General features: G+C 41.2%; 1 protein-coding gene across 1 annotated transcript in view; it reads left to right on the plus strand.

Annotated features, from left to right (window-relative positions):
- The window catches only part of htr7b (5-hydroxytryptamine (serotonin) receptor 7b), an 8162-nt gene extending 3163 nt beyond the window's left edge, over positions 1-4999 (plus strand). The window contains exon 2 of the mRNA XM_077242006.1: positions 4249-4999. Coding sequence (XP_077098121.1) covers positions 4249-4999 — 751 coding nt within the window. The remainder of the gene's footprint in view (positions 1-4248) is intronic.
- The last annotated feature ends 12827 nt before the right edge of the window (positions 5000-17826 follow it).

Genomic DNA, 17826 nt, shown 5'->3' on the forward strand with positions numbered 1-17826 from the left:
TGATTTGGTAGCTGAACCAAACCAGACAGTGATGGATGTGCATAAGACAGACTCAATGACGGCTGAGTAGAACTGAATCAGCAGCTCCTGTGGCAAGTTGAACTTCCTCAGCTGGCGAAGGAAGTACAGTCTCTGCTGGGCTTGTCCCAATGTGTCAATGTGATTGTCCCACTTCAGATCCTGAGAGATGGAAGTGCCCAGGAACCTGAATGACTCCACTGCTTCCACAGTGCTGTTCATGATGGTGAGTGGGGGGAGTGCTGAGCTGTTCCTCCTGAAGTCCACGATCATCTCCACTGTTTTGAGCGTGTTCAGCTCAAGGTTGTTGTAACTGCACCAGACAGCCAGCTGTTCAACCTCCAGTCTGTAAGCAGACTCGTCACCGTTTCGGATGAGACCGATGACAGTGGTGTCGTCTGCAAATTTCAGGAGCTTAACAGAGGGGTCTTTAGAAGAGCAGTCATTAGTGTACAGGGAAAAGAGAAGTGGGGAGAGAACGCACCCTTGAGGGGCGCCAGTGCTGGTGGTGAGAGTCCTGGATGTGTGTTTCCCCAGTCTCACTCGCTGCTGCCGGTCCGTCAGGAAGCTGGAGATCCACTGACAGATCGAGGATGGTATGGAGAGACATATTAGTATATGGCATATATGAAATTATATGTTATTCAAAGGGGTATGACTAGCAAAATCAGGTATATATTGCACACTTAAAACCATTCACAAATGCATGTGAAAGCGAAAATACAACAGACATGAAAGATCCAGTTGAGGCAAATTAGTGTAATGTATCAAATTGAACAGATCCTCTTAATAAAACTATTCACAAAAGGGGTTTGAAGGTCAGATGATACTGAAAATACAACTCTCTAATGATGTCCCCTCAGAATTTTTCTTTCTTTTTTTCGACTACTGCTGTTCTCTCAAGTTAATTTGCTCTGATACATTTGAAGGTTCAAGAGCGCTTTTCGTTACACATAACTGAACGCTGCGGTGAAAATTCAGAAATACTGATGTAATCTACACATTACCACCTATAACAATCCTGTCATATTAAGACCTTCAATTTTGCTTTGATCTGTTTTTTCGCTTTTGTCTGCCTATCATGCTACAAAAAAACTCTTGCTTTGTGCTAGCTTCAGACAATCAGCTGCTACAAAATAACATGGGTTCCAAAACCTAATGAGCTGCTTAGTTGCAAATAGACAGCTTCCTTCTAAGTGAACTTGCTAATTGTCATGCAATCTCACTTGGGATGCTACAAACGGCATACAAATGATGTTCCACTCAGCAGACTTTGTGCAAAATTACTTATTTAAAATCAATTTAGATTGCCATTTTGTAATTGATATTAGCATGTTGCTAAGCTAACAGCGCAATACTCAAGCATAAGGGGCTTTCGCACCGGATAGTTCTAGGAACTTAGTTCTAGGAACTAGCCAGCTGGGTGGTTCCCTGAGAACTAATGGTTCCCCTAGGAACGTTTTCTGGTTGCATTCGCACCGCCAGTAGACACTTGGCCAGTTGCATAAACCTCTAAGACTAGTCTTACAAGTTAGACCTCAAATTTGTTTCTTTTAGACTGTTAATAGCTTTTTTAAATCATTTACATAAAAACGTAGATCGGCCTAATTTAATACCGAAAAGTAAGACTGACTGCCCCTGACTAACTGCTAGTGGGTCATACTAGAACTTAAGAGACTGTCTTAACGTAATGGCTATGTTTATGCAACCGGCCCTGACTCTGAAATAGGAGCTAAATGAGTTCCTCCAAAAGAGTTCCTAGAACTAAAATAGTTCCTGCGGGGCAAACGTGCCAAAATCAGGGTACTTTCACCAATAGCTCTAGGAACTAAGAAAAGGTACCTCCGGTGAGAAAGCCCCTATAAAAACAGTATTGCTAATGTTAACCAAAACTATTAAAATAGGCTCTGGAACTCCCTGCTCTGTTATGGGGACATTTGATTGTATTTATTTGGCCAGCTTTTGGAGCTTGCCTTAGTTTTTGAGGTGGAGTACACTTATGATGCCTTATGATGATAAAGGTATCTCAATGGGTTTTGCAACAGCAAATGCTGTTTTCAAATCAATTACAGGAGCAGCGAATTTTATGCTGTGATTACATCATGCCCATGACTGAAATACGCAGACACTGACTTAAGTGCTTGCTGATGATACTCAGAATGAAACGCATTCATCCACCTGTCTGTCTGAATGAAAGCTTGTTAATCTTACGTTTAGCATTAGCTGCTTTTGTCATAATGACCGAATATGGCATTCAAAGCTTGGGTTTCGTAACTACCAATGTCTGTCCTTGCAGTCCCTTGTAATCCTTTTGCTGGTTCTCAAATCATTTCTCATTAAGAGTCACAGTAACTTCCGCTCATTTGCTTGACCTGCCACTGTTAGCATCAGCCGTCCAATCTTGAGAAGTGCCCCAGACTACATTGTTCATCTCCCATTTCAATTTTACTGTTTTCAATCCAGTTATTATTCATGTTTTCTGAGAGACTTCTGCAAGTGGGCTGTATTTCATCCAGTATGACAGGAGGCACAAAGAGCAAACTGGAGTGTAGACAGTACTCAACATCAAAAGATGCTACCCTGCTGATTTAGCCTATTTGATAGCAGTGTTTGATGATGTCATGAAGTGCTTTCAGTCATCTGCATATCATGAGTGGTGCTTGCTAATACAAACATCACTATTACTATGGCTTATATATGTACTGTAGGGTTATTTGAACAAACCTTTTTTTAAAGTAAATAAATAAATAATGATTTACCTTTAATATAACCTCCAAATTATATTTGATATCTTTAACTCATTATGTTTTAATTGTCTGTATATTAAACAAAATTTAAAAAGTTAAAGAGAGCACTTTAGCAACTAATTTAAAATGGTTTCATGGTTCAGCGATTTATATGGAGTTCCTATGTAGGTGTATGAAAGGTTTTAACTACCTTAAGTGTCAGGTCCAATAAGTGTGTCTCTAAGCCCTTTCTTGATCAGAGGGATTCTCATGCGTGAAATGAAAGCTTTTATTTTTAGAGGTAGGAAAGGGTATAGAGACTTTCTGCTTCAGTAGGTAAAGAGAAGCCAATGTACCGTATGCTATTCAAAATTTACAGAACCTTTAGTTACACTGAAGTCTTCAGAAATGCTCACTGCAATGAAACAGATTTGGATGAAATCAGATTTTGATTAATGAATGCAATGATTTGTGGTAAAATCTCTAGAAAATGTGTTTTTTAATTTTCATTTCAATGATTCAAACTCGCGTCACCAAAGCTAAACATGTTGGATCACAATAACCCCCAAGCCACAGCTCTAACTGTGAACTTTAGAGGTGCGTTTCAGTCTCGATATTAATTATGTGGACAATGAGATCAGAAACACCTGTAACAGGCTATATTCCTTATTTCATGTCCACGGGTATACCTATAAGCATTACATCGTGACTTAACAGCACAGAGAAGAGAGAGATGCAGCAAGAATTACTGCTAATGCAAACATTACATATTTATAATTATTTTTGAAAGCTTTTGAAGCCATAGACTAGAGTGAATATGCTTAATGCTGTTTGAAACTTTTTGACAGCCAACTGAAACATTAAGTTGAACATCTTAATGCAAGTTTAAAGCACATAGAGAAATGTAGATTGTTCCCTTGACACTGAGTGCATTCGGAAAGAAAGAAAAACTGATTGTGAACTCAATCCAATACTGTTCTTATATGTATATGAATCCAATGGAGCGTCTGACAAACTGAGTATATACTTCATTTGGTGAGGAATGCAGGTCGTGTGCCTTTCGCTGTCAGTCGATTTACTACTCAGAATATCGGCAGTAGTAGTAGGTCATCCTGGTACTTTATGCCTAATGGTTTATGAATTGTCATTTTGGACCTACTACACATTTCACATACTGTTTTCCCCCCACTATATGATAGGGATGTAGGCATATTCGGATGCTACTTTTGTTGGCCGAGTTGCTTGGTTAGTCGGATTGTCTGACATACCATAGATTTAGCTGTGAACACAACGTATTTTCTACTCCGTTTGTTGGGAAAATTCAGGTCAGTAGGAATTTCTTGGGTCTGGTGCTTTTGAGGAATTTTGAGCCATATCTGGCATATACCATGGTAGGTGTGAGATATTTGGGTTCAATCGTTTTGAGGAATGCAGTTCTCTGCTAAAACGTGAAACATGTCATATGAAGTTACCACATTAAACGCGTTATCCTCTGTTTCCGCAGATACCTCGGAATCACTCGCCCTTTGACCTACCCAGCAAGACAGAATGGACAGCTTATGGCCAAGATGATAGTTGGCGTTTGGTTGGTGTCTGCATCCATCACTCTGCCACCATTCTGCGGTTGGGCTCAGAACATCAACACTGCGGGAGTGTGTCTGATCAGCCAGGATGTGGGCTACACCCTCTACTCCACAGCTGTGGCCTTCTACATCCCAATGGTGGTCATGCTTTTCATGTATTACAAGATTTTCAAAGCTGCCCGCAAAAGTGGGGCCAAACACCACTTCGCCGCACTTCCCCCAATTCAGATGGCCTGTCCTGAACCAGCGTTGGGAACTGTAGAGGGGCTCTGCATGCAAGGGATGAAGAACCCTGCAGCTACCGAGGAGTTTTCCACCCTCTCCTGCCTGTTGAATCGCGAACGTCGGAGCGCCTCGATTTTCAGGCGGGAGCAGAAGGCGGCCACCACTCTTGGGGTGATCGTGGGAATTTTTTCGTTCTGCTGGTTGCCGTTTTTCCTCTTCACCACAGCGCGGCCGTTCATCTGCGGGCTGCTCTGCAGTTGTGCCCCTGTCTGGCTGGAGCGGGTACTGCTGTGGTTGGGCTACACCAACTCGCTCATGAACCCTTTCATCTACGCCTTCTTCAACCGAGACCTGCGTTCAACTTATAAAGACCTGTTACGCTGCCGTTACCGAAACATCAACCGCCGACTCTCGGCTATGGGAGTGCATGAGGCTCTAAAACTCTGACTGCTCTCAATCTGTTTATATAATGGGATGGTGCAAAATATACTCTCCAACTAAAAGTTAAACTCTTAAACTCTTCTAAACTCTTCTAAAAGTCAAGAAACACAGTTAAGACGGAGTTCACTGGGAATAACAATAAGTCAGATTCATCAAAACATCCCAATACAGTGAAGTTTCATACATAGCATCACTGGAAAAACATACTTCTTTTTAAAAAATCTTTAAAACATACCTATACACACAACTCACACAGTTTTCATCTGAAATGAACACTAGTAGCTTGGTGGCTCATCTGGTACATCATTACACTTGCGATGTGCTTGGGTTGAGTCCCATGAAACACGAGTAACGGCAAAAGAGCTCAAAGACTTATAGTAGCAAGCTAAAATGACATGGTTGCTTCAGAAAATGTGTTTTTGGTAACACTTTAGAATACTGTTTTAAACTCTAAAAAAACTGATTAACGAATTAGTTAATAATAGCTTTCAGTTGAATGAGGTTCACTATTAGCTAATCAGTAACTACTATTTTTTGCATACCTCACTAAGAACTGCTATATAGTTTCATAATTAATGAGAGTAATGCACAATTTATGATTAATTATAAAGTAATGATGTCGCTCTTCATGTTTCCGTCTCTGTTTCCCTTGTCTCGTCGGTCCATACCCCTCAGGGATAGAGACAGGAACAGGCCTGAGTTTATGTTGTGTTTTGTTTCTGTTCTGTGTAGCCAGCAGTCGTCCGCGAGGGGCTGCAGGCGGTTACTTTTGTTTTTGTATTTCTTTTATTTGATCATTACAATTGTTTACATGTTCGCCTCCTTCTTCCCTGAATCTTAAACCCTGTTACACCAGTCGTATATTATTTTCTTTTTTCTTTTTTTTCTTTTTTTTATTGAGTAAATTTTACATCTTTTTTTTTTAAACACCAGGTGACAAATATACAGTTAACAATAAACATTACAAAGTGGTACCGAAATGACACCTGTACCCGATACCCCAACCCCCCACCGACGAACTAACCCAACACAGGCCAATAAACGAGGAAAGACACACAGACCCATGCATACCAACAAACATTTACCGGTACAAACACACACACAAAAAATAAAAAAAATAATAATTTTTTCCCGTAGAGCTTCCCGTAGAGCAGGATCAGCCTTCGAGCTAGCAATGTAAATGTAAATGCCAGAACGCTCTCCAGCGCAACAGGGAGGTCAGTGTCTGGGGAAATGCCAAAAAGTGCTGACAAAGGGTTGGGAGGGATAGTGTGTTCGTAGGCTCTACTCAAGGTGTCAAAAAAGTTAATCCAAAAAGTGGTCAGCTTCAGGCAGGACCAGAACATATGCGTGTGATTGGCAGGGGACGGTTACACCTGCTACAGGCATCTCGGACATTAGGGTTTTAGACAATTTTGCATTTGTGTAATGAACTCTATGAAGGATCTTACACTGGATTAGACCATTACGGGCGCATATGGAAGAAGAATGAACCATAGCCTGAGCACAATCCCACTGTTCGTCCGTAAAAGCCATGTTCAGTTCGCCTTCCCACGCGGCTTTTGAAAGGGCACCAGGGTATGCAGCGGTTGATCCTAGTGACTCGTACAATACAGAAATGCATTTTCTACGACTGGGATCTATCACCAATTGGGAGTCAGTCAGGTTTTCGGGGGGGCGGTTTGGAAAGTGGGGAAATGTTTTCTTAAAGTCTCTAATCTGAAAAAAACGGAAAAGGTGTGATTTTGGCAAGTTGTGAAGAGAAGAGAGCTCTGTGAAGGATGCAAATATGCCATCCTTGTATAGGTCATTAACACAAATGATACCATTACTATGCCAGGCCCTGAATGCCAAATCTGACCTTGAGGGGGTAAAGACATGATTTTGGAGCAGTGGTGTCAAGATGGAGGGACCCTGTAAACCTAAGCACTTCCTAATCTGACTCCAGATCTTAAGCGAGAGGGATACAATCAGGTCTGAGGGCAAAGGGAGTTGGGAGCATAGGACCGACCGCAACGGGAGGCGTGCACTTGATCGCTCCAAATGTACCCAGGCAGGGGGTGAGGCATCCCCACCCATCCCGTATAAAAGTTTTTGCATGTTAGCTGCCCAATAGTATCGTCTAAAGTTGGGGAGGGCCAGGTCCCCCTCGGACTTAGGGGACTGTAAGATCGTTTTGCGGATCCTGGCAGGTTTGCCGCCCCAAACTAATTTAGATATCACTGTATCCAGCTTGTCTAAAAAATATTTGGAAATGAATACTGGGATGTGCTGAAACAAATAAAGGAATTTGGGCAGGATGACCATCTTAATCAAATTTGCCCGGCCTACGAGGGAGAGTGGTAGGACTGCCCATCGGTTGAAATCACTTACAGTTTTTGCGACCAGAGGTAAGACATTTTTTCAGAACAAGTCAGACACGGCCGTTGTGATATGAACCCCCAAGTAGCTAAATCCGTCGCTACTCTACTTAAATGTCCATAACGAGCATGGGAGCTGCTTAGCCAGAGAGTTTATCGCCAAGAGCTCACTTTTCTGGTAGTTGAGCTTATATCTGGAGTACGTACCGAACCGTTCCAAAACATTCAAAATGACAGGGAGTGAGGTGCCAGGGTTAGAGATATACAGGGGCAGGTCATCCGCGTATAGTGGAACTTTATGAGTTACGCAAAATCGTGTGATGCCCTTGAAGCCTTCCTCCACACGGAGCCAAATGGCCAGAGGTTCTATCGCTATGGCGAATAGGAGTGGAGACAGGGGACAGCCCTGTCTGGTCCCTCTACGAAGTGAGAAAGGGGGTGATAACACGTCATTAGTTTGAACCGATGCTGTCGGGGATGAGTATAATAATCTGACCCATAAAATAAAATTCCCACCAAGACCGAACCTATCCATCGCCTTGTACAGATATCCCCACTCGACCCTGTCGAATGCCTTTTCGGCATCGAGGGGGACACCACGATTTCCGGGATACCATTATTTGATGAGTAAATGATGTCGAGTAGCCGTCTAGTGTTATGGAAAGACTGTCGGCCCAGGATAAACCCTGTCTTATCTAGCGAGATAATGGAGGGCATTAACCGTTGGAGACGGAGTGCAATAACCTTTGCAAGAATTTTGAGGTCTACGTTGAGAAGTGAGATTGGCCGGTAGCTGCCGCAGAGCAGGGGGTCTTTCCCTTTCTTAGGAATTAGGGAGATGGTGGCTTTAGATAGGGTATCCGGAAGGCGACACTGATGGAAAGCCACGTTGTACATATCTTTTAGGGCTGGCGCGATAAGAGCGGAAAAAGTTTTATAATACTCTACAGTGAAGCCATCCTGCCCCTGGGATTTACCGCTCTGTAGGGAATTAATGGCTCTCTGAATCTCAGCAGTGGTTATGAGGGCACCTAGGTCGTTCACTGATTCTGCATCTATTTGGGGGAAATTCATATCCTTAGGCGTCTCATCCGCAATGGGGGGCAGCCAGAGGTATATAGGTCCGCGTAAAATTCAGCAAATATTTTATTAATGCCGACAGGATCAGTGTGCAACCCACCTGAGTTGGCTCTAATGGCAGGAATAAGCCGTGAGGTTGCCTCAGCCCTGGCCTGATGAGCCAGAAGCTTCCCCGCTTTATCCCCAGACTCAAAAAAACGCTGTTTAGATTTGAGCAAACGGACCCTGGCTTTGTTATTAGATAGGAGACCAAAGTCTGTCTGGAGTCTAAGACGCTCTCTGTGAAAGGTAGGATCCGGGTTAACCACTTATTCGTCATCAATGCTCTTAATTTTCTGTAACAGGTCTAACATTTGTGACTCTTCGACTTCTTTTGAATTAGACACAAAGGAGATAAGCTGTCCTCGAATATAGGCCTTCGAAGCCTCCCAAAGTACACCTCTGTTTGTGTCTGGTAAGTCATTCAGCTCAAAAAAAAAGTGATCTGGGAGTGTTTAAATTGCTTGTAGGGATCTTCCGCTAGTAAAGAAGAGTTAAACCTCCACTGTTTGAAGGGGCTAGAGTGAGCACGCAAGAGTAAGTCAAGTGAAGTTGGTGCATGGTCCGATATTGCGATACTGTGGAAAACGCTGGATTTAATCCTGGAAAGCAGTCTATCGTCTAGAAGGAAGAAATCTATGCGTGTGTAGGTGTGGTGCACATGAGAAAAGAAAGAGAATGCCTTGGTCGTGGGAGAAGTGTGCCTCCATGGGTCAGAGAGGCCCAGTCGTTTGGCGAAATCAAGTAGAGTTTTGGCTGATTTGCTTAAAGAGTGTGGTTTGTTTCATGATCTGTCTAGTATGGGGTCTTGGACCAGGTTAAAATCCCCGCCTATAATTATATAATGATTATCAATGTTTGGTAGCGACGTGAATAGTTTGGATATGAATGAGCAGTCATCCCAGTTAGGACCATAGACACTGGCCAAGATGACGGGTGTATTTTGTAATTTGCCAGCGACGATAATAAAGCGACCATTGAGGTCTGATACCACTTTACCTGGTTCAAACATGACGTTTTTACGAATCATAATGGCGGCCAACCTGGCCCTTTCATTAAATCTTGAATGAAAAACATGGTCAACCCAACCCCTTTTTAGTCGTGTCACCTCCCTGTTGCACAGGTGGGTCTCCTGAATAAAAAAATCATTACCTTTGAGCTGTTGCAAGTGGGTCATTATTTTATCAATCTTAGTGGGGCCCATTCCATGAGATAAATCTAATTATATTATTCATGCTTGACATACCTTATTGATATTCCTTGAGTAGGTGAAGCAGGGATTGGGGGTACAGAAGGAGAGAAAGAGAAGGAGGGAGAGAGAGAGAGAGAGAGAGAGAGAGAGAGACACCGGATAACAACCACACCCACACACGAACACACAAACCTCTGGCCTGGAAAACCCCAAAAACAAACAGTATTTTCAGTGTTCATTGCACAGCGGTGTATCTCGTACACTTCCGCGTGAATTCCTAGTGCCCCTAACTCCCGCGAACAGCAAAATAGTCCAGTGTGTCAGAACAATACCAAAACAACCCGTTATTTGGACAGCATCTTTCTCCAGTGTTTGCCAACGCAGCCTAACAAAAATGCTAACATCAATCATAAAATCAGGTGGGAACATTGACAATGAAAGAAAATAAATAAATAGGTAAATAAAGGAGCTCTCACACACACATACACGTAACAATAAGCTGCAAAACGATGTAGCGCGTGCATACTCATATCACCATACGCAGACGGTCACGCGTGCGCACATATAAAGTTACATAACAACGCTGCCTAAAAAAAAATGGCAATATCAACCATAAAATCGAACACAAACAATGACAGTAAAAGAAAATAAATAAATAGGTATATACATAATAATAATAATAGGCTGCAAAAGGATGTCACGCGTGCATAGATCACCATAGACATACGGTCGCGCGTGTGCATATACAAAGTTACATATCCATATACACATCCCTATAGTCGCTTAAGCATTGCTGAAGTACATCGCAACTCTATGCACCGGTTCACAGCCGGCAGACCCTAGCTAAATATTCAAATAAAGTGTACTAGTTGAACGCAAGGTCTACTGACCAGGCTAGTGGAATCATTAAAGTGCGGAACACAGTGCACAGATAATCAAAAGAGAAGCTAAACTTACTTAACTTGTTAAGTGTATCATTGGCACAGAAAGTATGTGGTAGCATTAGCTATTTATAGCTATAAGTCCAGGAGCGGTCTTACCAGCTCGGTAAACAATAAAGCAAGGGGGTTGTCGTGTCCTAACCATTCAGTAGTAAACAGAGGGCCAGAGCTGGGGGGGCTTCAATTTACAGTAGCCCTTGGAAAGGGAGTAAAGCTATCAGTAAACCACCAGTCGTGCAGGTCTAGCTCCGCCGTCACAAAGCTAAGCGAGTTACGTCACCCCTCCTCCGTGGGTCCCTAACTGCTTTGACGTTGAGAAGCGATGAAGTCCTGAGCAGCTTTCAGGGATGGGAGGTGGCGTCGCGGCCCGGTTTCGGGCCTGATGAACAGCCCGGCAGGGAAAAGGAGAGTTGGTTTTAGGCCCAGGTCGTATAGTTGCTTCATTACGGTCCGGTATTCAGAGCGTTGTTCTGCCACTTCAGGCGAGTAATCCTCGAAGATGTGGATCTGAGAGCCCCTGTAACTTAGTTTGCCCCGTAGATGTCCCGCTCTTGAAACTTAAGGAAGCGAATGATAACGGGCCGGGCTTTGCTGCCAGGCCTCGGCTTTGGAGCTAGGGAGCGGTGGGCTCGGTCAAGTTCAGGGGTAGAGTTCAATATTTGATCAACGAAGACCTCCACCAAGACTTGAGAGAAAAAGCCATAGGATGAGCGCCTTCAATGTTCTCCGGAAGGCCCACTATCCTTATGTTGTTGCTTCTAGAGCGGCCATCCAGGTCAACAAGCTTAGTCTGTAGCTTCGCGTTCGCTTCAGATATTGCGGCCAGCTCTGCTTCCATGGCCTTCATGTCTTGACTCGAGGAATCTGCAAATGTCTCCAAAGACGAAAGACGCTTTTGGTGGTCGAGTAAGATATTCTGGAATTTATCAACCCGCTCGAGTTTGGAGAACGTGGTTTTGAATTCCGCCTGGAACTTAGTCATAAGAGAGACCTCGTGTTTGGCTAGCATATCTGCTAGCGCGGGTAGCACGGTGTTCGGAGGGTCGTTCTCTCCTTCTGTTCCCCTTTTTTCGATCTACTGGTCATTCTCTCAAGCAGCGATGCACTGTCAAATATACTTGAATGTTGGGGATCGTTTTTAACACTTTTGTTGGACTGTAAGAAAAGTTTTAAACGTAGAGGTTGGGAGCAGGGCAGAAACGCGACTCACTCCGTCATTTCCTCAGCTTCCTCTCGTCGTATGTTATTTTCGAACATGATTTACCATTTAGTGCCACTCACCTGACAATTAATTTTCAAACTGCCGTAATACTTACAACAACCATCTAAATAAAACATTGCCAGATTCACAATCTGTTTCAGATAGAAACTGAACGTTCTTTTAGCACAACTCATTGGACATTTCATCGCTTTGAAAGTGTCATGAAACATGCAAGAAGCAATGTAAAATCTTTTTGCGGAAATGTCGCCACAGGCACGGTTTTCCAGTGAACTTAGGTTGAATGTTTCAGGAACCCACATTCAACAAGCCCTTTCTTGTTAATGTAACATTCACTGTGCATTCTACACATTTCCTCCTTTTATGCTACATAGCAACTTTGTCAAATCACCCCTCTGTAATGCTATCTGCAACACTCTTCATGTGGAGGTCAAAGCATGATGCTTGCGTTGAGTGGTGCGCTGAAGCCTGATCCAAGTCATGTGAAACGTCTTAAAGGCAGGGTAGGTGATAAGTTCCAGAAACATGTTTTGTTATGCTGGTTGAAAGTCTCTTCACATCCTAATAGCAATTACTAAGTTAAATGTTGGTCTAAATGTATTTACATGTATATCGTCTGTGGAAGGCGTAGCACCATAAAATGTTCGTCAAATCTTTGAATTCGATCCGAATGCAATGATACAATGTCCTAACTGCCTGTCAATGTACCTCCGCGCCCCTGCTAGCACAGAAATCACACATCATCAGTGTGTTTCATGCTATGCAGAGATAGACAGACGTCAGTCACAGAGTACCGCAACCAAAACAGCAGCTGCCTTTTACAGTTCCTGCTGATCCAAACAACTGGCTTGTGTTCATGCCATGACTACTGTAATTTGTAAGAGAATTTATGCGTTTAAATGGCAACACTATCAATTCTGAAATTAATCTGCAGCAGTCCGGTGGTACAGGTCAGAGCTCATTAAGTTGTTTTTGTTCAGTATTATTGTAATGTTATGTGCTTTGAGACGAGGTAGTTTAACGCCGTCTCTTGTGACGCTTTTGTTTACTCGCACTCCATTATCATGTGTTTTGAAGGAGGCATGGCTTTGGAGACGCTCTGAAGGGAGGCTTATGCATTCAAAGCTAGCTCGCTATTGCTAGCCTCTCCAAAGATTGCCTATAGCCCTACCTTTTATCCCTATCTGTTGTGATCCTTGAATTTAACATGAGATAGCTTTATTTCTATGATGAGTGACAAAACATATGGTCTTTTCTTCAAAAACAAATACAGATGAATTTATACACAATAATTTAAACAAATAAATAAGTTAAAAAAAATGATGTTTTTCAGCGATTTCTACAATTTCTTGTTGCCAGAATATTTTATGCATAGCTTCAGGTACTGTGTAAATATGCATGGAAGTCTATTGCATTATTAACCCTTGAAAAGTGTTGTGGCATTTTTTTAAATTAAATGTGTAGATATTAGGCCTGTGGCACATTGCCCTATTGTCCTTTTTTTTTGGATCTGCACTTTGACAATGTAAATGTCTTGTTGTCTGATGTAATGTAATCTAAACGGCGAAATAGGGTTTCGAGAACTTTATATAGAAAGATTGTACATATTGTGACCAGATGTGCTAAATATTCTATTTATAATTTAAACTTCTTAGTCAACACATGTTGTATCAGTATTCTGCTTGTACATGCTTTGCACTCAGTGTTTGGTTTGTAAGATGGTGTATATACCTAGCTGTCTCAATTCTCATGTTTTCTTAATAAACATTACCCTAATGAATATTCGATTACACATGCAGTTCTTTAGCTTACGCTAGAAGCCCGAGTGTCTCTGATGCTTGTATACCATGTTGTAGATCTTGAATATGATTAGCGCAAATGTGTTTACTTAAAGTCAGTATTTAAAATCTGACTGATGCAAATGTTAAACAAATATACTGACAAGTAGGTTCTGCACAGGCAAGCACCACTAAGCTACCACCTAGAAAACCACTGAGAACATCCTGCCAACCACTTAGCAACACCCTAGCAACCACACAACAAAGGGCCAGAAAACATTGAGGTACGAATAATAAACTTTTTGTGCACTGCTTTTTGTTCTCCTGCTTTTCAGTGAAATAAATCCTTCTTTACCTTAATGGTAAATGTGAGTTTGCCGTATTGAATGTTAAGCTGTGTACAGCGATAATGACAATAAATGTCTTTCTATTGATTTACCATGTGTTCGAAAGCTTAAAAATGCTGCCTTCGGAGACTGCATTCTAGGAAGGCATCAAGGCAAGTATAAATCCAGTGATACCTTCATCTGATCAATTTTTGAAGTTGACATAGATGTATCCTTCGCTGCTTTTTATATCCCACAATCCTCTGCATTCGGCTCTTTGACAGTTGAGCTAAAAAAAATAATGATGGCGTCTGAAACTTGCGTTTGGTGGTTAGTTTGTGCACAAATGTACGTTTTTGACCAACGGTTTCCACTTCTGATGGCATTTCTAGTGAGAAATTACTATTGTAGTAATTAAATGTTCGTTTAGTTTTCGGCAAAGCTCGCTCTATTTTGCTATAGATCATTAAACCATTACGCTGCCTCTGAAGTCTGGTTGAAATTAGTTTTCTGAGGTACCAGTGCAAACGCTGCCTGTGAAGTCATTGCCTGTAAGAAAGCGGGGCAACATGTCAGCTGCCTAAGTTTTCGGACGCACCCCGTGTATCCCGATTCAAGAAACAAATAATGATTCTTATGATCCATTACTTTTTAATTAATCATAGGCCCTGTTTACACCTGGTATAAAGATGCGTTTTGGTCGACCAGATCACAAGTCCACAACACTAAATACAGGTGTAAACGGAGTCTGAAATGTTTTGAGCTTGTCCATTTTCGACCACTTCCAGTTGAAAATGGATTTGACAGCCACAAAAGACCGTCTACTCTCCGCCTACTGACCTAATGTGTAATATTACAGGAAGTGCGCTAGCCAGACGGGATTTAAAGTCCTCCTGTAGTCAATAATTGCATCCCTTAAAACTCATCTTTGATCACCAAAATTACATATTTAAACGTTTTTTCCTTGAAAAAAAAATTCTGTATGCCTTAAAATGTAACTACACCCTTGCCTCATACACGGTCCTATGAATATGCAAATTAGCCCCGTCTCCACTCCCTCACACCAGCTCAGAGATCCACTCGTTGATGATCACATGTTGATGTGATTGGTTGCAAGGTAGTTTGTGGCATCCGAAACACCAGTGATCAAACCGCATATTTGAGGCTTTATTTTGTTCACTGCAGTTTTAAGGAGAAAATCCTCAGCAATGGTGTTGACTTATGAATTTGCACATGGTGTGTCTTAAAGCATATTAAAAACACCACATTGACATATAAACAACATTAAAAGCTTGACTGAAAGATCTGAAACACCCCCCCCCCCCATATATTTACCCACCCATAGACCCTCCCCTCGAAAAAATCAGGACAGATGTGGTTATAAGTGGACAAAAGAGACACATCTTAATACGAGGTGTAAACAGAGCCATAGTCCCATTCCAGAAACAAATGGCTTGACTCTTATGACTCATTTTATTAGTGTATCAAAAACGTATGCGACATCTCGATTCCTCAAGATCGATAATCTGAAACACGGCCCTGTAGAATTTACACTTTATTTCAAATGAAAGCAAAATGGACATTGTAAATGCCTGAATTAATCGAAAACTAATTAAAGGAGCTCTTCTAGATCTTATGAAATGGAATTTCTCTGCCCAGATATCTCTAACTCTTAATTTATTTGAGGAAAGTTGGACATACTAAACGCTAATATGTGTAGAGACTCTGCAAAAAAATTTAGCAGAGTGTGCAGAAGAAACATGACGGTAGCATCAGAGGCACTGAACAACCACACGCATCTACACCATGAGCGGAGGTGTGATGAAGCTGCAAGATGCATCATTTAGCACTAAGGAAATAGTGCAAGTCTGCTGCTCAGAATCATCACATAACTTTTTTGAGTGCTGCTCAAGGCCTTCTGCACACACTTTCATTTGTGTACTGAAATGTAAGTTCTGAATTAGATCTTCTCACTGGAGGGTTATCCATCTGCCCTGGTTTCTCCGTCCCACAACATTGCTCCATTGAAGTGACAGATTCTGCCATCTCCATTTCCCCTTCCGGGTGGTAAATACACACTGAACTTTGCTTAAAGCCAGCATGAAACGCAAGTTGTGATAGGCTTTCCTTCCCTATTTTGATGTAGGCCTACATGCGTGAAATGGCTTCTTAAACAAGACAAAATTTAGGGCAGGACTTGACTCTTTAAATGTGGAATTGATTGGATGGTTGTGGTTTGCTATTGGTCGATCTCATGTGATTGACAGGTTGTCCCGCCCTCACGCTGTAACGGTGACTGTTTCAGAGGAATGAGAGTGTGATCCAGATGCAGCAAACATTTACTCAAACAAACATAATAAAAATACATCCAGGCAAAACTGATAAATGCAGACAAGGGCAAGGAAGGCAATTTTTTTTAAAAAAATAGAAAAAACATCAAGCGCGCACACATAACATCCATAGAAGGACAACCCCAGACCAAGAACATGGGAAACACTTGGGTATATACACTCAAGGGGAGATTGGCAAACAAGACACACTGGGAACAATCATGAACTAATCAACAAGAAAAACTACAAAGGACTACAAAACATGGCACAGAACAAATAACATAAGTCCACACAAGGGGAACACAAGACAGGAATCATGACACGCGCCAGTAAACACGTCATCAGAGAAGAAATGTCACTGCAAGAGGGAGGGGGTTATTTTGATTAAAGGTTAATTCAGAATTTATTTCTCAATTTTGATCATGGTGACTTTAACATTTGTGGGGTTTTGGCGCGCTTTGGAAATGCAAAATCATGTCGAATGGCTGAAGTTATCAGATAACATGAAGCCTAAGGCTGCCTGTTTTTGCTTCATCATCAATTTCTGCATCATACAAATTTCAAAATGAGATGATGATGTTATTTCAAAGTGTTTCAACACCCAACAGGGCTCATTTATGAAACGTGAGCAGAATTCATTTCTGTGTAAAACAACACAAAGCCATGCTTACTTTGGCTATTAGTCGGACACATAATAAGCAGATAATGTTATACTTTATTTTTTAGAATTCAAATAAAAACGTTGTGCATTCAAATTACATTTACAATCTTGCATCTGCTTGACTAGGCTCGGGTTTTTCTTTTAGTAATGAACATGATGTGCATTTAATTAAAATGGGATCAAAGTCGAAGGGGTGAAACTTAAAAGTGGTTCAGTTTGAATTTATGCACCAACCCCGAAGACTTACTATAGTCAACTATAAAGTTAAAATGTTATATAAAAAAAGAACAAATAAACTTTAAAAAAAAAATAATAATAATAAAAAAATAAACTTAATTACAAGCATGGCCAAATTAAATAGAACAAGGATGAAACCGATTAAATGAAACCAATTAAATAAACACAGTTTTAAGATTTTCAGGTAGGTCTCACAGTAGTCACATACATATATTGAATAATCAAATGTAAAATAACAGTATTTTATTTTGTTTGTTTTTTTGGGTATAAATATAATGTATTCTGAAGCAATATTCTCATCAGTGTTCTATCAGCTTTTACATAGGCTACTTAAACCTGCATATTTGTTATACCCCAGGGCGTAATTTACCTTTATAAAGGCGCTGATTTTTATTTTACCTTATTAAATGTATGCATCATATTTCATGTCAAATTCTTACATTTGATCAATAAATTCAGTTATAGCTTAATAATAAAACGGGGCTGTTACCAATCAAATTAAATAATTTAGCCTATACACTGCAAAATTGCAACTCCAATTAATTGCCTAATGTTATGGGATCCATGTTTTAAATAAATGTTTAAAAAAATCTGTCTATCCATGGTTTAAATATACAAGGATAAATTCAATAATACTTTTAAACATGAAACTAAACCGCCAGTAGGAGGC

This window comes from Siphateles boraxobius, unplaced genomic scaffold (genome assembly GCF_051911475.1).
Source record: "Siphateles boraxobius isolate OS27281-9 unplaced genomic scaffold, OSU_SipBor_1 25, whole genome shotgun sequence".
Classification (NCBI taxonomy): domain Eukaryota; kingdom Metazoa; phylum Chordata; class Actinopteri; order Cypriniformes; family Leuciscidae; genus Siphateles; species Siphateles boraxobius.